At 44.7% G+C, this 27,713-nt stretch overlaps 1 protein-coding gene across 1 annotated transcript; it reads left to right on the plus strand.

Moving 5' to 3' along the window:
* Positions 1-833: 833 nt before the first annotated feature.
* LOC311241129 (GTPase IMAP family member 8) lies at positions 834-27,472 on the plus strand. Its single transcript, XM_084329841.1, has 6 exons — positions 834-962; positions 1,845-2,400; positions 3,048-3,145; positions 3,929-4,060; positions 13,811-14,404; positions 27,177-27,472. Exons 1-6 carry the CDS (start codon positions 932-934, stop codon positions 27,248-27,250), a joined length of 1,485 nt encoding a protein of 494 aa, XP_084185967.1. The 5' UTR covers positions 834-931; the 3' UTR covers positions 27,251-27,472.
* Positions 27,473-27,713: the final 241 nt, after the last annotated feature.

Raw genomic sequence — 27,713 nt, forward strand, 5'->3', positions numbered from 1 at the left:
TGTTCTCTCTCTCTCTCTCTCTCTCTCTCTGAATATGTCCATCTCGGTGTGTGTATTCTATATCGCTCTAATATATCCATATCTCCCTCTTTCTCTCTGTGAATATGTCCATCTCGGTGTGTGTATTCTCTATCGCTCTAATTTGTCCATCTCTCTCTCTCTCTCTCTCTCTGAATATGTCCATCTCGGTGTGTGTATTCTATATCGCTCTAATTTGTCCATCTCTCTCTTGAATCTTTTCTCTCTGGATGTGTCAGTCTGAGACTGTCCCTCGACCGCAGCCTTCCTGCTTCTGCCACTGTGCTCCTGTGTGTGTGCGTGCATATTGTGTGTGTCTATGTGGGAGGATCAGCTCCCTGTTTCCTCTCAAAATGACGAGACACTTTCCCAGAGGTGCTGCAGGGAAGGTATTGACTCCTCGTCTGCAAGAGAGGAGAGAGGAGAGAGGAGGGAGAAGAGGAGGGAGGAGGAAGAGAGGAGGAGAGAGAGAGGAGAAGGGAGGGAGGAGGAGCGGAGGGGAGAGAGAGAGAGGGTGAGGAGGAGAGGAGAGGGGGAGAGAGAGAGGAGAGAGAGAGAGAGAGAGAGAGAGAGAGAGAGAGAGAGAGAGAGAGAGAGAGAGAGAGAGAGAGAGAGAGAGAGAGAGAGAGAGAGAGAGAGAGAGAGAGAGAGAGAGAGAGAGAGAGGGGGCAGACACGGGAAATAAAGATAGTGTGTGTGTGTGTTATGTACCGCAGTAGAATGAGGCTGAGAATGAGAGAGAGAGCTAAGAGGAAACGTTTTGACCGCCAGCCCTTCTCAGATCACTCAGGATCCGTTGCCCCGCAGCCCATTTTCTGAAGGAGGAAGGAGAGCAGGGGAAGCCACCGTGGAGCCGAGGAGGAGACGGAGACGGGGGGCCGGGGAGGAGGAAGCCAGAGGTTCTACACACAAGATGGCTGCTGTGTCCTCTGCCTCTGAATCTGGTAAGTGGCTTGTCATCCTCCTCCGTATGGGACTCTCATCACCTCATGTCTGTCACTTATTTTTCAACACTCAAGAGCATCTGGTGCGAAGCCCTCTGGACTTCGCAATGAAACACCTGCAGGAAACTGTTGCCCGTGTCCACTTCCTGTCTTTACAAACTCACATGGACACAAGTCAATACAGCAGTCAGTCACTGGGATCAATCAATACATTCCTTCCTTGCTCAGTCCCCCACTACCACCCCACCCCTCTCCCAATATTTGCTTGGCTTTCCTCATCCTCTCAAAACACAAATTGTGTGATTTTCTCAGATTACATACTGTATCTGGTCATTGTGCCATCCTGTTTACAACACATATTCTGTCCTTTTGTCATCCACTCCAAGTGGCGTGCATCACATTCTGTCCCTGTGCCATTATCTCAAAAGACTCTGGAAGAGGTCCAGGGTTCCTCCTCTCTGATCTTGCCACTTCCAATGTGCAGAGGGGTGGGGCTGGGGTGGGGGGTCTAAGGGAAGGGCAGAGGATAAGAAAAAAGGAAATGAAAGAGGAGGTGAGGATAGAGGATGTAAATTGGGATGGTGGTAAGGAGAGAGGGTGGGCTTCCGTAGACTGCAGGGAAGGAAAGATCTGACATTTCTCTCAGTGAAAGAGCACTGTAGCCCTCACTCCACGATTACCCTGGTTAGATAAAGCCAATGAATAATTGAATCAACGGGTGATTCATCCACATTCAAATGGATTTAGTCAACAGAGCCTGAAAGTGGGACTCTATAATATCCAACCAAGGAACCACAAATGACCCCCCCCCCCCCAAAGGAAAGGAAAGGAAAGGAATAAACAAACAAAACTGTTATGATTCAAATGTTATTTTCCCAACAGGGGACCATGGCGGCCGGCACCCCCCTGAGCGCAGACTACTGCTATTGGGAGGTCGCAAGGCTGGGAAGACCTCCACGGCCAACACCATCCTGGGGGACGAAGACTTCGACGCCGGGACGGAGACCACTCACAGCAACGTGGGCCAGGCGGAGATCTTCGGCAGGCGCGTCACCGTGGTGGACACCCCGGCGTGGGCCGTCCCCAGCAGCCCGGAGGACGAGGGTGAGGCCAACGAGAACGACAACGCCGCGGGCGAGTCCGAGGCGGGGCCGCGCCCCCCGCCGAGCTTAGACAGTGAGGGGCCGTGCATGGGAGCCATCCTCTGCCCTCCCGGACCGCACACCATCCTGCTGGTGGTGTCCGTCCATCAGCCCTTCACGGAGTCCCAGAGGAGGGCCGCGGAGGACCAGCTGGGGGCTCTGGGTGGAGGGACCTGGAGGTACTCCATGGTGCTGTTCACTGGGGTAGACACGCTGCCTAAGGGGACCTTCGTCGAGGAGCACATAGCCAACACTGGAGAGGCTCTGCAGTGGTTGGTAGAACGGTGTGGAAGCAGGTACCAACATGCTTTTTTCTTTACTCAGAAGACGAGCTTAAAGGTACTCTATGTCGTTTTGGGGAGAGTCAGAGAATTGAGATGCTTCTATTTTCACACACTGTCCTCAGAGGAAAATTGGCTTCTGGGACGGCTAGAAAACTACCTGAAAAGCTACTGTTTCACTGTTGTTTGGTTGTCTTTTTTAGAATTGTGTTTTTATTATTATTCTTTTATTTATTTATCTTTTTACAAAGGATTTAAATTGTGTTTACAAACATATTCCACGCTCATGTTTGGCTCACAATTTGCCTCAAATGATTTTGTTTTGATTCATGATGACATAAGATAATAATTGAATAATTCTAAGAAGTACATGGATTGTAAATAGGTTTGTAAACTATCCACCAAAACTGGATAGCACACTTAAAAAAACAAAAGACGGACAGGGTTCTTTTTGTTTGTTTGTTTGTTTTACCCACGTCACACTCATTTGATATTTCCATTGTCATCATCAATATTATTCATCAGTACGCACATGATAAATCTAGGTAAAAAACAGTTCAAATGTTTCTTTGTGCAAACCTAGTCACAGTACAGGGACAGATGAATAATGTATTTGAACTGTTCCATCTTTCATAGTCGTATTTTCTTTGTCTTGCCTCTAGGTACCATGCCTTTGATAACATGAGGAAGGAAGATGCAGACAACACACAGGTGCCAGAACTCATGGAGAAGGTAGAAGAGATGATCACTGACAACCAAGGTTGGACTGGATTTCATGTTTTATACATACAGTATACCATATTGTGTTGAATATAAGACTGGGTCTTTTTCCTATAAAATAACTGAAAAAGCTGCGTCGTCTTATTTTCGAGGTCTAGACCTTTAAATGTCATTATACAATCACAACAACAGATCGTGCCAAATGAGTTCCCCAAGCAAGCCACTGTTTCTCGCTGCATCTCCCTCTCCTTCTCACACACGCATACACAGCGCCTGGAGAGATGGAGACACAGCGACCAGCTTGAGCAAAGTGGCTCAAAAGTCGAGCAAGTTAACAAACAAGAGGAGGAGTTATGATGCCAATTTTAAGATCATGGTGATCAACAAAGCAGAGTCATCAAACAATCGTCGAGCAGCCAAGAAATATGATGTTACAGAGTCTAATGTTAGAATATGATGTTACAGATGGCAAGCCCAAAAAGACCTTAGAAATGCAAACAGTCAGAGAAAGATGTTAACCAAAATATGTTAAAAACAACAGCCTATTGTTTTATTGTGTTTTTAGAAATATATATATATATATAACAACAATCAAAACAATCAAGATACAAAATAGTATTGTGTCAAAATAGGCATACTCATTCCACTAACCTGTGGCAGGTTTATAGTTAAACATATTTCTCCTGTCATGTCTGTTTAATTTCATTTAGCCTCATACTGTTGTTTATCTTTTAATTGCCTGTACTAAAATAAACAAAAAAGTAATTTAATTTAAATTTAATAAAAAATGTTAATGGAACATTGTGTTTTTGTGCTTGCCCAGGCTGGTACTTTGAGGTGAATGAACTGATTCTGCTGGAGGAGGAACAGGCGAGGAGAGCTCTGGAGGAGGAGAGAATGAGGATGGAAGAGCATGCCAGACAGAGGGATCACATGATAGGCGGACCTCCCAGAGGTAAGGAGGAGTTGCGTGTGCGTGTGTGTGTGTGTGTGTGTGTGAGCAATGCATGCGCGTGTGTGAAATGAGAGAGAGATATTTAGAATTTCTGCACATCTCTCATTCCCCAACTGGTGATACAGCCTGCTACAACCACTCCAGTAAGCTACACTGTAGATGAGAAGACAGGGTTCTTACCAGAAATACTGTCTTAGGGAGTAGCTTAGTCATGTTCATTAGTTCTCTCTGTCCCCTTTTGTCTTTCTATATACATTTCCCTGTTTCTCTATATCTATCTATCTATCTATCTATCTATCTATCTATCTATCTATCTATCTATCTATCTATCTATCTATCTATCTATCTATCTATCTATCTATCTATCTATCTATCTATCTATCTATCTATCTATCTATCTATCTATCTATCTATCTATATAATATATATCTTCCTCATATTCTTCTGCTTCCTTTCTCTGTTTCTTTCTTACTTCGTTTCTCTTTCTCTCAATTCAATTACATTTAAATGGCTTTATTGACGTAACACTGTACATGTTGGCAAATCAAGTGTCTAAACATTGAAAAGCTAAACATTAATTCAATAATTAACTTATTAGAAAACAGATAGTAAATAGTAGAAAATACAGTAGATGAAAGTAGAAAATAATAATGTTATTATCAGCACACAGCTAAACAAAAATTAACTATCAAATATAACGGCAACAACGTGCGTCCGGTGACTGCCACTCACTGTCCCTCAGTTCAGGCAGCTCCTTGAGTCCTCCCCGAGTAGGACTGGGAGTTTTTCTTCATCTAATAAGTTCAGAAAACCTTTTGTTAATTTGAGAAAAAAAATGCACATGTTTCTCTACGATGTTTATACTTTTCATATTTGGTGAGGAAGGGTAGGGTCCAAAAAACGATGGCATTTCCGTTTTTTCCATGTCAGTCCAATAAACAAACTATCAAAATCTACACTGACTCAAAAAAATACCATAAACGGCTCTGTATTTTCGATTTTCGTTTAAAACTAAAATACGAAAAAACCATGCCATTTCCGTTTTTCCATGTTGGTCTAAATTTAAGCATTACATCACGCGCAGGAGTGGTTTGTGAACAATAAACCATGCCTAGGGGTGGTCGTTAGACCTTAGACCCCCCTAGGCATGGTTTATTGTTCACAAATCACGACTGCAAGTGGTGTAATGCTTTTATACAACTGCCACATTCATCCAACCTTATTGCTATACAATAAACACATTAATCGAAGATTTATTGAAAAAACCATCCGCCAGAAAAAGTAGTTCCCACAACAACAAAAAAGACAATTTGCCTCCATGTGGAAGCAGCTCGGAAGTGCATCCAACCAACTAACACATCCAACTGTGTGTTATTGGAATGATTGAGAGAAGTTGCCTCATGTGGAAGCAGCTCGGAAGTGCATCCAACCAACTAACACATCCAACTGTGTGTTATTGGAATGATTGAGAGAAGTTGCCTCATGTGGAAGCAGCTCGGAAGTGCATCCAACGGATCCAACAAACTAACACATCCAACTGTGTGTTATTGGAATGATTGATTGAACATTTTATTACCAGATGCAGAATGGGTACAATACAGTATGGTTCAATACACACAATTGTTAAGGGTATGCAGACCTACTTTCTATAGAACTTCATTCTTAGATGCTTCTATAGAAAGTAGGTAAAACAAATTAAAACGTTTTCTTTGCCCTATAGGGAAAAAAACGTTTTCTTCGCCCTATTTTTTTATTTATTCTTTTAAACCTACTTTAGAGGGCCTAAACTTAACCAGTTGGAAACCAGGCGTACAGTAATAGCAATCAACCAATTAAATCAATTCAATAGACCATGCTCACTTAAAACAGCGCAGCACTCAGCTGCTTCTCAGTCTGACTCTCCCCCGCTGTTGCAGACAGGAGTGTGTGTGTGTGTGTGTGTGTGTGTGTGTGCGCGTGTATGTGAATGTGTGTGTGTGGGGGTGGGTGGGTACGCCAGCGTCGGACAGTGTGAGAGTGAACGCTGCAGTCAGGGGGAAGGAAGAAGAAATTTAAAATAAAATTGCAAATAATCAATCAATCAATCCGCGATTTTTCTTTTGTTCTACAATGACCCATGACCCATCAATTACATCATCCAACATTGTTTAAAGGACTAAGACATTCGCCGTGACAGAATCGCTTTATATTTAGTCATTATGACGCTATCAACATATCCATTTGTTAAAGATTATTGTCCGCCATCTTGTTTTTCCCGACGGAGTGATCCGGCGGAGTGATGTGATTCGGTTGTGGGCGGGTCCTGGGACCAGGAGCGTGGATTGAGCCCTATACATACGTGTAAATGGACTGTTTCAGCCAATCAGAATCGAGAAATTTGCATGCCGTTGTATAACAATAAATACGTACACAGACTGTGTAACTCTGTTTCAGGCTCACTGGGGGAGCAATGACTGCACAGCCACTGCTCTGCCTGTCTTGTGCTGCTGGGACGAAAATGCTCGTTTGGTCGCAGCTTTCGTTACACAGTAGCAGGAGTTGGTTGGGCTTGACGTGCCGAGACAGCTTGTACACAACCCGAAACCTGTCTGGCCTCACGTGGTATGAGGCTGCAATCCATTACCTGGAAGACAATAGGCCAGGGGAGGGGACTAACAAACCAACTCCAAAACACCAGAAGCCAGAAATGGTGGAAGGTTGGGCTTGGGGCCAGCGACCCCATCCTGTAAAAACCTCATTGCTACAAAAACGTCAACAAAGAAAAACCAAGAATCTCCGGCCCTGAGAGAGGATGGACCTCAGGTAGGAAGTATGACGCAGTGTAGTGAAAGCCGGAAACATCCGGAAGCTACCCTGCCGACCACCATTCTCTCAAGCAGGGCCATTACCACCATCGGAACATGGAATGTAAGGACCATGTATGAAGCCGGAAAGACTGCGCAGGTGGCTGCCGAGATGAGGAATTACAATCTTGCCATACTCGGAATCAGTGAATCAAGGTGGATCGGATCCGGCCAGAAGAGGCTCGCCACAGGCGAGATGACACTGTACTCAGGCCATGAAGAGGACGATGCACACCATACCCAGGGAGTGGCCTTGATGCTGTCCAATGCTGCCCAGAGAGCACTTATTGGATGGGAGGCACATGGTCCTAGGATCATTGCAGCTTCCTTTAGAACTATGAAGGCAAAAATAAACATGAACATTATCCAGTGCTATGCCCCTACAAATGACAGCAATGAAGAGAGAAAAGAAGAATACTACAGCAGACTACAGGACATCATTCAGAAATACCCAGAAAGAGACATCAACATCATAATGGGAGACTTCAATGCCAAGGTAGGAAGTGACAACAGAGGATACGAGGAGACAATGGGAAAGCAAGGTATAGGAGAGATGAACGACAACGGGGAGAGATTCGCAAACCTATGCGCCACTAACAACCTGGTCATCGGCGGAAGCATTTTCCCCCACAAAAGGATACACAAAGCTACTTGGATCTCACCGGACCTCAACACCGAAAACCAGATAGACCATGTGTGCATCACTAAGAAGTTCAGGAGGTCCCTTCAAGATGTATGTGTTAGGAGAGGAGCTGATGTTGCCTCAGACCACCACCTCCTGGTTGCCCGGCTGAAGCTGAAATTAAAGAAAAACTGGACAGGGGAGAAGAATCGGAGACAAACATTCAACACCCCACTTCTGAGAGACCCAACCAAGTTAGAAGAATACAAACTCACACTTAGGAACAAGTTTCAAGCCCTGCAAGAGTTGATGGAAGAAGAGGAGGAAAACATCGACAAGAAGTGGAAGTCTGTGAAGGAAGCAGTAAGTACAACGTGCAAAGAAGTACTGGGCCCGAAGAAACACAACCACAAGGAGTGGATATCAGCAGAGTCATTGCGGAAGATAGAGGAGAGGAAAGGGAAGAAGGCACTAATCAACAACAGTCGAACAAGAGCCGAAAAGGTCAAAGCACAAAACCAGTACACAGAAGCCACAAAAAGGGTTAAGAAAAGCATCAAGGCAGACAAGAAGGACTATATAGAGAGTCTTGCGGCAGAGGCTGAAGAAGCAGCTAGACATGGACATTTGAAAGACTTATATAACACCACCAAGAAGCTGTCAGGAAAGTTTAGTAAACCAGAAAGACCAGTTAAGGACAAAGATGGACAGCCAATCATCGGAGAGGAAAGACAAAAGGAAAGATGGGTAGAACATTTTGAGGAACTGCTAAACAGACCAGCACCACAGGACCCACCAGACATCCAGCAAGCTGACAGGGATCTGCTGATAGACTGCAGCGTGCCAACAAAAGAAGAGATCCGCAAAGCCATCAAGGAGCTGAGGAACGGCAAGACTGCAGGACCCGACGGTATTCCGGCAGAAGCACTGAAGGCCGATATAGAGACGATGGAAGAGATGCTCCATCGTCTCTTCAAGAAGATATGGGAAGAAGAACACATCCCATCAGAATGGAAGGAGGGCTACCTCGTCAAAATACCGAAGAAAGGAGATCTGAGCCAATGTGCAAACTACAGAGGGATCACATTACTCTCCATCCCAGGAAAAGTATTCAACAGGATTATACTGGACAGGATGAAGGACGCCGTCGACCCACAGCTACGAGACCACCAGGCGGGCTTCCGCAAAAACAGATCCTGCACAGACCAGATTGCAACACTGCGGATAATACTGGAGCAGTCATTAGAGTGGAATTCACCCCTATTCATTAATTTTATTGACTACGAAAAGGCTTTCGACAGCGTGAATAGAGAGACCCTCTGGAAACTACTCAGACACTACGGAGTGCCAGAGAAGTACAGAAATATCATCAGGAACTCCTATGAGGGGATGACCTGCAGGGTAATTCATGGCGGTCAACCCACCGACGCCTTCCAGATAAAAACTGGAGTGAGACAGGGCTGTTTGTTGTCACCATTTCTGTTCCTGCTGGCAATAGACTGGGTCATGAAGCAATCCACGGCAGAGAAACGAAATGGCATACAATGGACATTATGGACACAGTTAGAAGACCTCGACTTTGCAGATGACCTGGCCATTCTCTCTCACACCCAGCAGCAGATGCAGGAAAAGACCAGTACCATCGCTGACAACTCTACTCGGCTTGGGCTTAACATCCACAGAGGGAAGAGCAAGGTCATGAGAATCAATGCTGACAACACATCACCCATCATTCTGGAAGGAGAAGCGTTGGAAGAGGTAGACAACTTCACCTACCTGGGCAGCATGGTTAACAAGCAAGGTGGAACAGATGCTGATGTGAGAGCCAGGATTGGCAAGGACAGAGGAGCCTTTCTCCAACTAAAAAACATCTGGAGCTCAAGAGACATTTCCATCACAACCAAGATCAGGATATTTAACACCAACATGAAGTCAGTCCTACTCTATGGCGCTGAGACCTGGAGGACCACTGTCACAACAACCAATAAACTACAAGTTTTCCTAAACACCTGTCTGCGCCGAATCCTCCAGATTCGCTGGCCTAACACCATCAGCAATAAAGACCTATGGCAATGAACACAACAACAGCCAGCAGAGAGAGAGATTCTCCAATGGCGTTGGAGATGGATTGGCCATACACTCCGTAAACCATCCCTGAGCATCACAAGACAATCTCTCAGGTGGAACCCCCAAGGGAAAAGAAAGAAGCCGACCACGAAACACCTGGCGCCGAGACTTGGAAGATGATGCCAAGAAGATGGGACACACCTGGGGCCAGCTTGAGAGGTTGGCTCAGGATCGGGATGCTTGGAGAACCCTTATTGACGGCCTATGCCCCAAACGGGGTAAAAGGCGTAAGTAAGTAAGTAAGTAAACGCTATGGCGTGTTCACATCTGAAAGTCCATGGATAGTCCGGACTTTCTTGTGGACCAAATGTGAGAATGATACATTGTGTGATTTTGGTTTGCGTTCACACTGCCCTTTTTTGAGCTAACCTAATTTGTAAACAAAGGACATGCAGTCGCCAAGCAGTTTATTCTATTGGACAGATAATTTTCAGGAAAATCCCGCTCGCACACACACACACACACACTCTCTCATGCTCGCTCACTCGCATACACACACACTCACACACACACACACGCTATCTCTCGCACACTCTCATTCACACTCACTTCCCAAAACCCTGCGCTTCCTAGATTAGGTACTATATAAATTCTGATTGCGTTCACACTAGTACACCAACAGCAAACCGCACCATGCTCCACTTTGAAAGGGACAGAGTCCCAAATTTAATCAACAGTATTATGGTGTTTATACAGTTTGTTTAAACAAGTGAACATCCTCCGAGCTCTCTCTCTTTCTCTCTGCCAACAGCTTCTGTTAGTGGATCCCGCCCTCAGTCTGTACTTTGTTTTTTGATCTATTTTTTCTCCCCCTTTTTTCCGTATTTTTCTTCCATCCCAATTTAGTCGTTATGCCAATTCCCTTCCTGGTCGTTGCGTGCATCCCCCCCCCCCAACTTGCCGGCCTAGGGAGGGTTGAAGACTATCACATGTCTCCTCCGATACATGTGGAGTCAGCCAGCCGCTTCTTTTCACCTGACAGTGAGGACTCTCACTGGGGGAGTGTAAAGGCCCTCCCATAGTCGAGCAGACTGTACACAGAGCAGACTCCGCGGAGGTCCGCGCGGCTCTTTGAGCTTTGATCTCAGCGGACAGCAAACCCACAGGTGCGAAGCTACTATTTTCTGACGCGCGGACATCCGCGCCGCTGACTTGGTGTCACACAAAACGCTGCTCTGCGTTTTGGTTGACATCGAACTGCATTTAATGTGACGCCGATCTGCATTTTACTCTGACCACTCGCTCCGTGCCAAGAGAGATGTTTGAATGGCTTTTCTAAATGAAGTGTGTAAAATTGCCAGTTTTATTTCGAAATATTGGAAACGGAGATAACATAGAATGTTATCTCCGTTTCCAATATTTTGAAATAAAACTGGTGCTTTTATTTCATGCAATGCGTGTTTGTCATTTCAGCACCAGCACTGTCCACCTCAAGCCTATACGGTACATTGCATCTCGCTGCCTATATACCTGTTATTCAAGTGCGTAAAACTGCCCGTTTTATTATCGAAATATTGGAAACGGAGATAACATACTCTTTATTTTGACATCGGATGACGACGACATGACAGAAGTTGAACAGCGTGGGGACAATTGTGTAAACTGGCGCATGTAGGAAATTGGTCCGCGGAGGTCCGCTCGACTATGAAGGCTCAAAGAGTCCAAATGGACCTCCGCGGAGTCTGCTCTGTGTACAGTCTGCTCGACTATGGGAGGGCCTTAACGCGTGGGAGGATCACACTACCTCCCCCGGATCCCTTCCCTGCTGAGCAGGCGCCCCGACCGACCAGTAGAAGTCGCTGTTTACAATGACCAGGATACATACCCCACCGGCTTCCCACCCGCTAACACTGCCAATTGTGTTAGTAGGGACGACTGACCAAGCCGGAGGTACCGCTGACAGCTGGATTCGAACCCAGTGTCTCTGCGGTGGTAGGCGAGCGCTTAGTCCGCTGCGCTACCCAGCTACCCAACTTCATGGGTTTGTTATTGCATATTAGTTACTGGGCATTTCAAAGTACCTCATATTTGGTACCATATTGAAGATCACAACTAGGGCTTTCAAATGATATAAAATATGTGTATGATTATCATGATTATTATTAGTGTGGGTGACCTGGCGAAGCCAGGTTGCCACCCACACTATAGTAATCTATACTATTCTTTATTTTTATTATTATTCCACCGATTTTGCAAACACAACTCCTGCCAGAGCGTTCGCGCCCCATACACGTGAAAGGTATCAAAACGACCGGCTTGCCTATGGCAACATCGCTCTTCGAACTCGGAAAGTTTCACTGCACCGTTTGGCTACGAATCGACTTTAAACGGGAAGATTTCGGTCCGATTGGAAATGCATTGCAAGTTAGAGTGTGGCTGCTGTAATAATTTTTTTTCCACTACCTTGGGTAAATCGCGAGAGTGATCTCAATAAAAAAAAACACATCATCACGATGACACGGCTGTCAGCTCGCTCACAAAAGAAAAATAAATGGAATTGGACATTTCTATCTCAACTGATGACCATTTGTTTGAAGGTTCTCCTCCCCATAGACAGCAATGTAATCCCACTCTAGGAATCCGATGATTTTTTTGCTTTTTTCCCCTTCTGTTCCGATCGCCACCTAGGCCACAATTGTCGAAGGAATGCCACAATATCGCACACAACCCTTCGCCTACTCGTTGAAGTGCTCACGTGCGCGTCACAACGCTTCATCTCGTATAGTTTTCTTTTAATCAACGTGACAATGCAGTCATGCATCTGCCTCCATTGGAATACATTCAACGTGAAAATGCAAAGTCATAGTTGATTGCATCACCTGTGTGGCTCATGGCTCATGATTGGTTCAGCCTAACAGCTGTGAGGCTCATGGCTCAGCTGCCCTGCCAATGACCTCATCGACTTAACCCTTCATAGCAGTACTGAATTGCTTGACAGCGCCCTCTGTCTTGCGGGTTGTGTCATTGTACTCAGTAGGGATATCCTCTTTCATTGGTCGATGTTGACCACCTTTCATTGGTCGATGTTGACCACTCCCCCGATCATTAGACCACGCCCCCTTAGGCCACACCCCCTCAGTGTATGTCTTGAACCGTTTGTCGTAGAGACTTGCGGGTTGTTCCATTGTACTCGGTAGGGATATCCTCTTTCATTGGTCGATGTTGACCACTCCCCTGATCATTAGACCACGCCCCCTTAGGCCACACCCCCTTAGTCCCGAACAATTTCAAAAACTCGGAAAAGTTCGAATTATTTTTTAAACTCGGAAAAGTCAGAAAAATTTCTAAAACTCGGAAAAGTCCGAACATTTTTAAAAACTCTGAGAAATCCGAAAAATTTCAAAAACTCGGAAAAGTCTGATACATTTCAAAAACTCGGAAAAGTCTGAAGAATTTAAAAAACTCGGAAAAGTCCAAACAATTTCGAAAACTCGGAAAAGTCCGAAAAATCTCAAACTTGGAAAAGTCCGAAACATTTCTAAAACTCTGAAAATTTTCGAAAAGTCTGAAAAGTTTCAAATGGTCTATGTTGACCACTCCCCCGATCCTTAGGCCGCGCCCCCTTTTTGTATCCTTTGAACCGTTTGTCATAGAGACTCGCGAGAGACCCTCTCCCGTTGGCCGGCGGTGCACAGGCGTCACCCACACTTTCAATTTCCCCCGCGCGGAATTGTCTAGTTGTGATTATTATTAATATGTACAGACATCTTTTAGAGTTGAAATTGAACTTCAAACAAACAAATGCAAACAAAACCACTTTACTGACTGACATAGTGAGTCTGAAACAGAGTTACACAGTCTGTGTACGTTTTGATAGTTTGTTTATTGATTTAGACCAACATGGAAAAAACAGAAATGGCATGGTTTTTTATATAAAATATTGAAGAGTGCAGGGCTGAGGTTAGAGCCCCGACAAACACCACACCCTTGGGTTAAGAATCTTTGCTGATTTACTGCACATATTGCCAGATTACATTGATTTAATAATGTCATATGTTTTACCCCTACACCACTCTCAATAACTTTGTAAAACGTTGTCTTGTATGCCAAATACAGCAGGGTGTATATAATATGATCGGTTGTCCTCTCTCTCTCTCTCTCTCTCTCTCTCTCTCTCTCTCTCTCTCTCTCTCTCTCTCTCTTACTCACTCACTACAGAGTTGAGGGTGTTGTTGCTGGGCTGGAAGGGAGTGGGTAAGAGCTCTGTGGGTAACTCTATCCTGGGCCGGAGGGACTTTGAGTCTGGCCAGGAGACAGAGTTGTGCCTGAGGAGGCAGGCCCTGGTGTCTGGACGCAGGGTCACCATAGTGGACACCCCAGGCTGGGACTGGTTCTCCGTGAGACGAACCCCGAAACGAATCCGCCAGGAGTCACAGCGTGGCGCCGCCCTCCTCCGACCCGGACCCCACACTCTCCTATTGGTCCTCCCTGTTGTCTCCTCCCTCACCGCCAGGAAGAGGCGTACTCTGCTGTCCCACATGGAGACCTTGTTCGGCGACAGGGCGTGCCTCCACACCATGGTGCTGTTCAGCTGTGGTGATTGGCTGGGCCGGACGCCCATCGAGGAGCACATTCAGAGAGGGGGGCGGGAGCTGCACAGACTGCTGGAGTACTGTGGGAACTATTACCACGTGCTGGACAGTAAGATTCCAGAGAAGGATAGCAGGAGCATCTCAGACCTGCTGGACAAGATCGAGGAGATGGTCAGGGAGAACGGAGACGACGCCTTCCTCCCAATACAGAGCGAGTGGTGTGAGTCTCTGTTCTTTACATTAAAGGGGAACTATCTTATAAATTGCCTTTTCCAGTGTTTAGCATTGTTTTCTAGCAATGTGGGGTTGTATCAACACTATATGTCGCAAATGTAAATTTTTGCGCATTCCTCCAGTTCAGATGAGACAAGGTCCTCCCCCACTGAACCAAGCCATTCTGATTTGACTGGTTCGCTGACGTGAATTAGGCACTGATCTGTATATCTCAGCCCCTGGTTGTAGCCACCGCCCACAATCAACAATTCGCTCAACAACGGAGCGAGTGGAAATAATGCGAAAGCGGTTTCCCTGTCACTGACACTTCCTCAAACAGGTTGATGTGACGCAAGTGCTGATAGAGAGAGAGCAAGAGCGAGAACGAGCAGGTGAGAGAGAGAGAGAGGGAGAGACAGACAAATAGAGAGCGGGAGAGAGAGGCTCTCATACGGTGCAACTCGAGTCGTCACGGAGCATTTACACACACTCCCGACTGCGCGTGTGTGTGGGGAAACACGCACGCTCTCAGAGCATCTCTCCTTTCTCTCTCCCTCTCTCTATCTGTCTCTCCCTCTCTCTCTCTCTCTCTCTCCCTCTCTATCTCTCTCTCTCCTTCTCTCTCGCTCGCTCGTTCTCTCTCGCTCTCTCTATCAGCACTCGCGTCACGTCAACCTGTTGCAAAATATCATAGCGCACACTCCCACGCGTATTCCGATCCATGCAATCCATCCATATATTGTCATTTGAAACAAGTTACCAATGCATTGTCCCGTGGGATTATGCCCCCTGCAGCGAAATTAATTAGTCTCCCTCTCTATCTCTCTATCTCTCTCTCTGTCTGCCAGTGCAGACTGTGGGTGACTGTCATACAGTGAGTATGGGCAGAGCCCAGCCAAAAACAGCTTGGAATCTGGAAGTGCAGAAAATGATGCTCTAGAGGACTTGATTAGAAATACAAAACAATGATTAAAAATAATAATAATAAAAAAAAACGTACAGATGTGTTCCATAGACTCACAGGAATTGTGTAAAATTGCCCAAATAGTGAAATAAATAGTAAGATAGTTCCCCTTTAAACACACAACTAGGAAGATTTCAACATCAATAATATTATAATATAATAATATTAATACAATCCTTGTAAATTCAATGTCCATACCTTGGTAGGATTAAAACAGAAACATTATGAGGCCGATGATGAGAGATGAAAGATAATTGATGAGTTAGTCTCTCTTCTTTTTGGTATTGTGTGCCACCAAGTCTGAGTTCTGGCGAAATGCATTACGCCACACAGGAAGCCTTTCCAAACAAAACTTTATCAAAAAAATAACTCCACATTCACGGTTAGAAGGGCCTGTTTACACTCTCTTCTTCAAAACATATCCCATGTGGGATGCTGCTGGGGCGGGCGGGAGCTAAATCTCTTATCATGAGAATTGGGCTACCAGTTGTTTCAGCAATGGTTCCATGTGTTTACTGTAATTATACCATGGTATGTAATCTGACAATGATATATGATGTGATGTATTATTGTTGAATATTCTCCTTGTAGTAGCTTTAAAATCTGAAATAGAATTTTTAAATTTTTCATTTCTATTCCTTAAATGATTACTAGTAAAAGAACGAAAAATAAGCGGTGGTCATATCTTTTTAAATATGCATGCATGTGATTGCATGCACACACACATACACATCCATCCCCATACACACACCGCACGTAACACATAGCATTATTACACTTTGCCACTTATTAATAGGAATTCCCACCACATACCACAACATGCTTTCATGCCAATTTGACAGATACTGTAGAGACCAACCCAAAACAATGAATGACAAAAAAAAGGAGATAGAAGGAGATATGTAGATGGAAGGAGATATGTTCACAACAATGACTGCACATGCGTGGCAGAAACAAAAGGAAGATGTGCACTTTCAAGTCAAGCCAAGTTTATTTATATAGTCGAAAATCACATTACATGTCTCAACCAAGCTTACAATGAAAGAGCATCCCCTGGCATAACCCTCAATGAAGATGAGGAAACGATCTCACAAAAACCATAATGGGAAAAAAAGGGGGAAGAACAAAGAAAAACATCAGAAGAACAATTAAGTGAGAGATGACCTTGAATTTCCCTTTTTTGAGACGGAACAGGATATTCACAATATCTACCCTTAGGTTATCTTTTTTAATATTCTAGGGGAAGAGGCAGACTAAATTGACATCACCCTCTTCCCAAATCTAGATGCCATTCTACTGTTTACACGGTCGCGGAACGGACGGGTGAGCAGTTCAATGGAGGACAGTATCTCAGGCCGGAAAAAATTGTGAAGGAGAGGAGACGACTAAGAAAGTCAAAGTCAAACTTTATTGTCATTTCCCATAATGTGCAAGACATACAGAACAATTTTATTTACGTTCCCCCCTTCCCACAGTTTATATAAAAAGATCTAATATAAACATAAAGTAACATATAGGACACTATAAACATAAAGTAACATATAGGACACAATGTACACACACAATATACAGGACTATATACAATATAACCAGTAGCTAAAATCTTAATGAATGAGTGAGATACATATAGAGGTAAGATAACTTAGTGCAAATCTTCTAGCAGCAGTGGCACATAGTAAATATAAATAATGGCAGTAAAATAAAACAATGGCAGTAAAGTGGCAGTGAGTTACTTAGACTTAGAGCAATGGAGAAAGGAAACAGTAGATGAAAGAGAGGGAAATAATAGGAATGTTCAGCCAAGGAAAGGAAGGAAAGGGAGGGCAACTCAAAGCTTAAAAGCAAGAGGTAGTTGAATATTTAAAAAGGACTTACTCAGATACAGGAAAGAATGGCTGTTCCTCCAGATATACCACCGTTAGGAGAGGTAGAGTATATGATGGATATTAAACCACCAAGGAGTGGAAGGAAGTGGAAGGAAGTGGAATCTGTAATAAGGCGTGCAAAGGCTTTTTTAGTCCCAGGGCCAAATGGAGTCCCCTACTGGGTTTATAAAAGTGTGCCTCACATTCTTGTGGAGGTTATTGAGAGTAGTATGGGATAAAGAGGTTATAAAGTACCAATAGCTTGGTGTAGAGCAGGGGGAAATGGGAATTAGGTTTCCCCCTGATCTACACGAAGCTCTTGGTGTGTAGAGCAAGAGCTTGGAGGAGGCATAGAGGCTAGCAAACTATTTAGAAATGAATTGTTTAATAGATACCATAGTGCAGAAAGCAGGAATCAGACAAGTATGATATGGCACCAGATTCAGGCAGCCAAGATAGAGAAAATATATTTAGCCTACATGTGGTATCTTTAGACCTGGCAAATGCATTTGGTTCGGTAACCACATAGCCTTATTTGGAGTGCTTTTGATTTATTTTGAGTGCCGGGGTGATTGTGATTGATTCTACAACAACATGGCAGAGACTAGAGATAGGCATGGTGGCAGGGGGTACTATTTCCCCACTAGCATTCACAGTTGTGATGGGAGTAATTATTAGAGCATCAAGGTGGGTGGTAGGTGGGGAGAGACTGCAGGGTGGGCCTCTCCTCCCACCAATTAGGGTGTACATAACTCTGATGACCATGACAGTGCCTTGTACAAAAAGGTTACTAGAGAAGTTAAATGCTAATCTCAATGGGCTGAAGCCTAGTAAGCCTAGTACGTCGAGAAGCATTTAATTGACCAGAGAAAAATTCCTTCTATAATGGACAAGTCAGTGAAAGGTTTGGGTAGGTGGTATAATAGGGAGTTGAATGATGATGAACAGCTTGAACAACTTAGTAAAGACCTTGTTGAGCGCATAGGAAGGATAGAGAAGTCAGGGCTTCCAGGCAAGTTGAAGTGTGTGAAAGTAAAATCGGTTAGTAATTTGGTCCCAAATCCAACTAGAGGGAGGAAATGGAACCCAAGACAGGTAGTACAGGAAGCAACGGCAGCTCTTAGGCATACATACAGTACATTGTAAATAAGGTGCAACAAGGCCGAAAGGGCCTAGGGCTCAGGTCACGGAAACCAGTATGTAGTAAAGCAGGTCCCACAGAAAGGAGGAAGCTGGTAATGGAGCAGGTATGTCAACACGAGGAAGTAGTGCGGTGTAAAAAGGCTGTGGTGGCCCAGGTTAAGCAGTGACAGCAGATGAACTGTGAAAGTGTAGAGAAGAGGAAGCTTAGCTGGAGGGATCTGTGGAATATGGAGGAAAATCGTATAGAATTCCTGATAGCGGCTACTTGATGATGCCATCACCACAGAACCTAAAACAGTGGGTAGATTGGGACCCATTGTGTCCACTGTGTTCAGAGATGGCAATTTTGAGGCATATTCTGTCAGGCTGTAAGACTAGTCTTTCTCAAGTTCAGTATGGTGACCAAGACAGGAATTGAAAGCAGAAGGGTACAGGTGATTTTGTGATGTAATCTGGTGGAGAGTGCAGCCATTCAGAAATGTAGAGGAGGTAGGTTTTTAGGCAGACATGAGTCAGGCCAGCTAAAGGGAGCTAGCTATTGGGGGATGCAGGTAGATTTGGGAGGAAAACCTGTTAAGTAATAGTTTAACTTGAGGCCAGACCTAGTTTTATGGTCTGCGAGTCAGCATATCATTTATTTTATAGAATTGACGGTGCCCTGGGAGGATTCATTGGAGGATGAAAAAGCTATATATAGATATGCAGATTTGGCAGCAGAAACTGAACAGCGAGGATGGAAAGGTTATGTCCAGTAGAAGTGGCATGCAGAGGGTTCATAGTGCAGAGTTTGCGAAAGGCTGTAAGGGAGATGTTGGAAGAAGCATTGAAAGGAAGCCAGTAGATTTGGTTAAAGAGAAATAATGTCAGCTGGGTAAGAGTTTTATTTTCAGTTGTTTCTGTTTCATGTGTGATATTGTTATTAGGAATAATATGTTGATTGATTGAATTGATTGATTGAAAACTTTAATTAACAGATTGCAGAATGGGTACAGTACAGCTCAATACACACAATTGTTATGGGTGTAAGATTCTGATCAAACTGGCCAGTATCACGTCTTCGTCTGTTTGGCCCTCCATCCAATTCCTCTGCGTTGTGTCATTTTAATGGTCCTGACGTCTCCGATACTGGCAGATAAGATCCTTATCTCCCCCGTTAGTGCAATCCATAAACCATACTAATCCTCCACCTCCGTAAGAATTCGACACTTCGACACCGTGAGATACCTTATGAGGAAAAGCGTTGTTTTATTACTATAAACAGAACCTCATAATCAGATGTTATCAGATGTTATCAAATTGTATCGTCCTTGAAGAGTCTATTCTAATGATCTTTCGGTGTGTTCAGATTATCGTCCTTTTGCTGTTATGTCCAATAGTGGTCAGGCCTGGTCGTTAGCCTGACCATCCTCGTGGTAGCCGAAGCTACTGGTGATGTGGCATTCTCCCCCCCCCCCCCCCCCTCTCAATGAGAGGAGAGAGTGTCTTCGTGTGATCTCAGTCCTACTCGCTCTTGGTCAGATTCTGGTCTGCCTTACACCCGGAAACACCGTTCGACTCATAGATGTTCGTCGTCGCAACGACGGCCCCGCCTTCTGGTTGTCATGCGACGTGTTGTCATGACAACTGCATAACCTTTAACACTAATAAACTCACGTTTCATTAAGATGAACCTCTCTCCCTCCTGCCCTGGGAGACAGTACACTCTAATCTCAGATGTTCTTCCAAGGAATTCATAACAAAACCCTCGCTGACGCGGCCTGTGCCTGTGAAACCACTGGTTCCACCACCGTCAATATCACCGTCTTCCATGCACATTTCAATCACCGTTTTAGCTGTGGTCCCCCCAATCTATACATCACATACATTGAAAAATAACCGTTTTCTCTCATTCCCCCCTTTGATTCTCAATCAACTTTCAGAATCAACAGACTACTTGGTTTTTCAATTAATTATACCCAAAAATGGACTCATAACAATTAGGGCCCCGCCGTCTGCTGTTTTGCCTTATTGTTTTCCATTACCCGCATCACACCCAAACCAGAAAGGATAGACAACGGTCATGGAGGAGAGAGAGAGAGAGAGACAGAGAAAAACACAGATTGCAACTTTTCAAACGACACACCTAAACCCTTCGGCCCCCCTATTAGGTACCCCACGTCCAAATCAGAGCGCTCCCTTCCCTCTTACAGTACACCTCCCATCTTGGGCCGGTCCCGTCTTCTAGGGCAAGGGCCCCTTTCAGTGACGGCTCCTTTCCTGAGCTGGTCCCCCTCCCAGGGCGCGGTCCCCTAGGCAAAAATGTCTCCCCTGGTCTGCTACTGCTCAGTGTCTCTGGCTGTCCTCTCCACATCTGCTCCTCCACCGCCGCCGTCTCCTCTCTCTCGTCGCGGATGATCTGTGTACCAGGCTGCGGTGCCTGGCCCCTGCGGCTTCCTCCTCCTCCAGTCTGTCTCCTGGTCATCTCCATCGCTGTCGGTGTCATTCCCCCCTTGAAAGCAGAAACACAACACCGGCAGTCGTCTGTCCATTCGACTTCCCTTGTTTTGCTATTAGTCCCCCACCTTCTCAACACCCATATCTAATCCTACAGGGCTGTTCCCTGTTTTGTTGTCTTCCGGCGTGACACCAGCAGCTAAACGATACCCACTCGGCGCTTTACGTTTGTCCCACGGGTGACCCCCAGCGCGCGCCAGTTCTTTCTGGTGACGTGTCCCCTCAAGACTCTGCCTATTTATTAGGTGTGAGAAGGCCCCACTGGACTTCCCTCTTTATTCCATAATTAACCCATTCAAATAACTGCACCTCCTCTGTCTGTGCAATTCTTATTTAATCCATTGTATAATTAAACTCTATATCTAATATTATTATTATAATAATAATCCACTCTCTGTGCTTATTAGATTGACTATTGAATCACTCCCCCACTCCGCCACTAGATGGTAGTACAGGCCTATATCTAAATATTCCCCTATGGGTAATGAAAACTCCCCAGCACTACCCCCCCCTCCGCCACTAGGTGGCGACCTACTCCTCCTCGATGGTGTTTTAGTTGACGTGTCACTTCCTGGTTCTTTATCTGTTGTTATCTCCTCGTGGTCGCTTTGGCGGCCATCTTGTCTCGCTCATAATGGCTACTCTCTCAAACAAACAAACGCTGCCCTTCCTTCCAAGGCCTAAAAACACAGCTGTTTTTCCTCTCTTTCCTATCCATTATCAGGGGACGCTTCCTCAGACTAATACTCTTGCCTGATCGGACATAATACACACTGGTACAATCTCCTTTCGACTTTCCTTCTGTTATGAAAACAGTCCCGCCATCAACAATTTTTCGATCTGATTCAAGCGCCCCCCCCCCCCCCCCCCCCCCCCCTTTCTCCTCCTGCATTTACACTCCCAACACCAGAAACCGTGCAGCCTGCCCCGTTTGTTTTTCATTCTATCCTGTTGATAACACCCTCGATTTCCAAAACACCATGGCTCTCTGTTCATATTATTACAGCTGGCTTCTCTGTCGCTCCTTATTTACGGATGCACTATCTGTTCGTTTTTATTTGGCTTAAAAGATCAAAACAACCGTGTGCACAGTGAACTCACATTTTTGATCGGAGCGCTGTTTCTCCTACAGCGCTGGTCCGCCTCATGACCGCTCGACTCGACGCTCTCTCCCAGGGCTGGCCGGCCTTGCTTCGATCATGATTCTCCCACACATTGATGATTGTTGTCCACTGTCGCCCCATTAATGAAAAAGTCTTTATCCGTTGTTCTTATCTCTTGCAAATCCGGCTGTCATCAACAACCAACTGTTCCCGTTGTTTTAATCTCTTGCAAATCCGGGTCACGGCACCAACTGTAAGATTCTGATCAAACTGGCCAGTATCACGTCTTCGTCTGCTTGGCCCTCCATCCAATTCCTCTGCGTTGTGTCATTTTAATGGTCCTGACGTCTCCGATACTGGCAGATAAGATCCTTATCTCCCCCGTTAGTGCAATCCATAAACCATACTAATCCTCCACCTCCGTAAGAATTCGACACTTCGACACTGTGAGATACCTTATGAGGAAAAGCGTTGTTTTATTGCTATAAACAGAACCTCATAATCAGATGTTATCAGATGTTATCAAATTGTATCGTCCTTGAAGAGTCTATTCTAATGATCTTTCGGTGTGTTCAGATTATCGTCCTTTTGCTGTTATGTCCAATAGTGGTCAGGCCTGGTCGTTAGCCTGACCATCCTCGTGGTAGCCGAAGCTACTGGTGATGTGGCATTCTCTCCCCCCCCCCCCCCCCCCCCCCCTCTCAATGAGAGGAGAGAGTGTCTTCGTGTGATCTCAGTCCTACTTGCTCTTGGTCAGATTCTGGTCTGCCTTACACCCGGAAACACCGTTCGATGTCATAGATGTTCGTCGTCGCAACGACGGCCCCGCCTTCTGGTTGTCATGCGACGTGTTGTCATGACAACTGCATAACCTTTAACACTAATAAACTCACGTTTCATTAAGATGAACCTCTCTCCCTCCTGCCCTGGGAGACAGTACACTCTAATCTCAGATGTTCTTCCAAGGAATTCATAACAAAACCCTCGCTGACGCGGCCTGTGCCTGTGAAACCACTGGTTCCACCACCGTCAATATCACCGTCTTCCATGCACATTTCAATCACCGTTTTAGCTGTGGTCCCCCCAATCTATACATCACATACATTGAAAAATAACCGTTTTCTCTCATGGGGATGCAGACTAGAGAAAGACTTTCGTCTTGTTTACATTTTCAATTCATAATGACATTTATGACATACACAATACAGATATACAGATATAAAAATCTAATCTAATCATCTAATCTAAACTATCATGACATTTATGACTGATTGATTGATTGAAAACTTTATTAACAGATTGCAGAATGGGTACAGTCGGGCGTAGCTGGGGGGGGGGGGGGGGGTAGTTTAGGATGATTCCAAGGGCCCAGCACTGGGGGGGGGGGGGCCCAATTTTTTTTTCTTTTTTTTTTCTTTTTTTACTAGACATCACTCAGGTGTATTATTGATGCTCTCATTGATACTATGTTTGTTTCTGAAGTGTGTGTGTGTGTGTGTGTGTGTGTGTGTGTGTGTGTGTGTGTGTGTGAGATATATATAGAGAGAGGGGGGGCTTTGGTAGACTATTGCATTGGTCCATTCATTGAAGATGAACGCAATGCGACATCCTTTACTAGGCTCACCCACCAACAGTGCAGGTGCTGAACTGCTGATCCGAATGTATAGGTAAAAACCATATTATGCGTTTTCATCAATAAAAAAATGGCCAAAAAAATTTCCGCTTGCGCGCGCTCACATTCGCTGGGGGCCTACAAATACATTATTTCATGGGGCCCAGAATCTGGAGCTACACCCCTGGGTACAGTACAGTACAGCTCAATACATACAATTGTTAAGGGGATGCAGACCAGAGAAAGACTTTCGTCTTGTTTACATCAGGGTCCCCCATTTTCAATTCATCATAAGATATATGACATACATGACATACAGATAGACAGTACTGCTACATCTATACATTTATGACATACCAGATTTGCTAATACAGTACTGTTTGTGATACGAAAAGAGTCCAGAAAAGAGAGTATATACATTTGACGTAGAAACTATACATTGGAGGAGGTTGGGTAGGTGGGGGGTGGGGGGGGACTGTACATTGGAGGTGGTTGAGTGGGTGGGTGGTGGGGGGAGGTTGGGTAGGAGGGGTGGGTGGGGGACACTGTACAACTGTACAAGCAAAACTGTACATTGGAATATTGACAAGACCATACTTGGTAATTTACTGTCATTGCAGTCTCCCGTAGGTGTTTTTTGAGTGTTTTTGAAAGTGGGTAGTGATTCACATTCCTTTACAGCTTTGGGTAGGGCGTTCCACATTGATGTGGCATAATTGCGAAACGTGTTTAGTCCCTTGTTTGAGCCGAATCTGGGTTTAACATGATTTGTGGAGCTCCCTCTGGTGTTGTGATCATGGTATTCACTGACCTTTGGGAAGTATTTTGACATGTACTGTACATGGGTACCTTGGTCGTGTAGTGTATCTTGTAGACCAGGCCCATTGCAAGTAGCTGTACTCTGTCATCTACTCTAAGCCATCCTAGGTTGTCAAAGTGGGCAGGGGTGAGGTGGGTTTTAGGAGTATGGTCAAGCAGTAGTCTGACCAGTTTGTTTTGTGATGTTTGTAATCTTGTTTTTAGTGCCTTTGAGGTGCTTTGGTACCATGAGGTGCTAGCATAATCGTAGTACCCTTGAATGAGTGCTCCTGTTAGTCTTCAGGGTATTCTTGTTTACCAGAGAGGAGATCCGGTACAAGAATCTTGTTCTTTGGTTGACCTTTTTTATTACATTGGATGCCATTTTGTCACAGGAAAGATTTGCCTCTAGGATGGAACCCAGGTATGTAATTTCATCTTTCCTTGTGACAATATTATCACCCACTGTAACAGTGTTTGTCTGTGTTTGACATAAGGATAGGATAACACAAGGGAGTTCTGCATGTGGGACTCATGGACAGTGAGAGCTAGCATGGAGTGGGTGGTGCTGGGATGCTGGAGCTAACTGTTCCTTCCCGAGGTGTCGCGGGACTAACTTAACAAAACACCAGTGAAGGGAGCTGCCCACTTGATAACCCTGGTGATCTGCTGGTTCTCACTGCCGATCTATCTACACGTATGGTGCCCATTAGGGGCCATGTGGTAGGGTATGTAGCATCTGTCAGCATTGTCAATATTTGGAGCTTGTTGGTGGGGCATGTGTCTGTTGAAGTTGGCAATGCTGTTTGGGGGCCATTATGGGCCACGTAATATGTTCATAGTGTGTATCAAATCAAATCAAATTTATTTAAATTGTATTTAATGTCCCCATGGGCCGAACACGTCTTCTTTAACACTTTGGATGCCACGGACGACATAACACGTGTTATCAGCCCGCCCCCTGAATGCCCACGACGACAAATAACGTTTTATTTTTTTATTAGCGATCTGAATTCATATTTCATCAACCGAGTCTACCGTTGGGAAACCAGCCCCATCAGGAGCTCAGATGTGAAAAAGCGCCCCCTATCGTCTCCCAGATGGTAATGCACCCTTTTGGAATGGACTCAATGAAAATGGATGAGAAAAAAAAATCCGGAATCCACATTTTACTTCTCACGCATGTACCCCGAGCCGATCGGATTCATTGTGGAGCTTCAGAACAGCGTGTAATATGTGTTTGCAGTATGTAGCATTGGATCAATAAAAGGATCGATTTTTGGAATGGCGATCAGGAATTGGAATAATTTTTTTGGATACCATCTGATCTCAGGTAAGGAATCTATTTTACCAGTCTTAGGATAATCAGACCTGTTTTCACGGAGATATAAGCTTTTCCCCTATGTGTGGCTGTGCGAGCAATCAGGAACTAAGAGAATCGATTTTCAGCTCGCCTATATAGCGTGCATACGTACACATATACTATCGATAATCTAGCGTTTATTTGAAAGCGATTCATAAATAGGCCGAAAAATGACAACGTTCTAGAATATTCCAGTACAGGGCGTTTATCACTGAATCTTTTTATTTTCCTTGAAAACGAGGGCTTTTCAAAATGCTATAAAACGGAAATGAACCGATAAAAAAACAATCCGCTTCGACAATGTTGACTGGAAAATGAGTCATTGATAAGCGACGGGCAGATTAGACACATAGCCATAATTTAAAAACGTAGATTAGGCGATATTAACGCTAACATTGAAGTGGATGATGGGCATTCAAGGGGGTAAAAAGGAAAACAAGGCAGGCTCTGAAAGTGTTAAACAAGTCAAGAAGAAACATCACTATAAATAAAAAACAAAGACAAAAACACCAGAAAATCCTAAATCTAATCTAAAATAAATAAATTTAATTAATGCAACACTCTCAGACATACCCCACACGAAGGTAAGGGAAAAACTCACAAAAAACCTAGCAATAGGAAAAAAGCACCACAGGCAATGTGGAGGGGAGAAACCTTAGAAGGGCCGTTCAAGGGGGGGGATCTCCCTTCTTAGATGTCGGTGATAGTAGTGTTGCTATAAAACATGTGAAACTGTTGATAAGCATGTACATATACGTGTAATGAAACACAAATAAGTACATGCAATACAACTGAACATTACAGTAGTAAATAATAGACCTTATTATTAGTAGTAGAACATGTAGTTCCATAGTACATTTACATTTAGTCATTTAGCTGACGCTTTTATCCAAAGCGACTTACAAGTTCTGTGCGACAAGTCATCAGGAAGGGCACAACTCTATCAGCTGAGTAACAATGTTCATCAAAGTGTTGCATGCTACAGTGTAGGTTAGTTTATTAGGACAAGTGCATGACAGTAAGGTTAGTTAGGGTTATAAAAAAAAAGTGTACAATTTAGTAAAAAAAACAGTACAAGTATTTATAGGCATGTTGGACTTTCTTTGGGAAATGGGATTGGGTTTCTTCATTGAGCGCTTATCCCTGTCATTGGGGCACAAGTATGGTGTCTTTTATTATAAATTCAGGGAAGATGCTTTGCTCAGCAACATAGACATATTTTTGTATTTCCTAATCACATTCTACCAAACGAGCTAAATGTTTTTTGTGATGGAATTTCCCTTTTAAATTAGTTCCACCGATCCATATTTATGCCTTGCAAATATTCTTATACACATAATCTTGAAGCATCATTAGATTGTCCCTATTGGTATGAATTACATGCAGTATTAAGTGTCAGCTCAGACACAATCTAATCTGATGGTGTTGTATTTGACAGTGAGCGAGGAGAGCTCTCAATCTTCTGACAACACAGAACCAGAGGATGATTGCAGAGGATGCCAGCTCCAGTAACATGATGGAGAAGAAGAGACTTGGTGGATCCCTGGCCTGGGACTGTCCTGAGACTGACTGTCCTGAGACTGACTGTCCTGCGACTGACTGTCCTGGGACTGTCCTGAGACTGACTGTCCTGAGACTGACTGTCCTGCGAGTGACTGTCCTGGGACTGTCCTGAGACTGACTGTCCTGAGACTGACTGTCCTGGGACTGTCCTGAGACTGACTGTCCTGAGACTGACTGTCCTGCGAGTGACTGTCCTGGGACTGTCCTGAGACTGACTGTCCTGGGACTGTCCTGAGACTGACTGTCCTGAGACTGACTGTCCTGGGACTGACTGTCCTGCGACTGACTGTCCTGGGACTGTCCTGAGACTGACTGTCCTGAGACTGACTGTCCTGAGACTGACTGTCCTGGAACTGTCCTGAGACTGACTGAATGTCGTGGGACTGTCTTGGGACTGGGAGAAAGGCTCAAA

This window comes from Notolepis coatsorum (assembly GCF_963971535.1).
Source record: "Notolepis coatsorum genome assembly, chromosome: 14".
In the NCBI taxonomy this organism is placed as follows: domain Eukaryota; kingdom Metazoa; phylum Chordata; class Actinopteri; order Aulopiformes; family Paralepididae; genus Notolepis; species Notolepis coatsorum.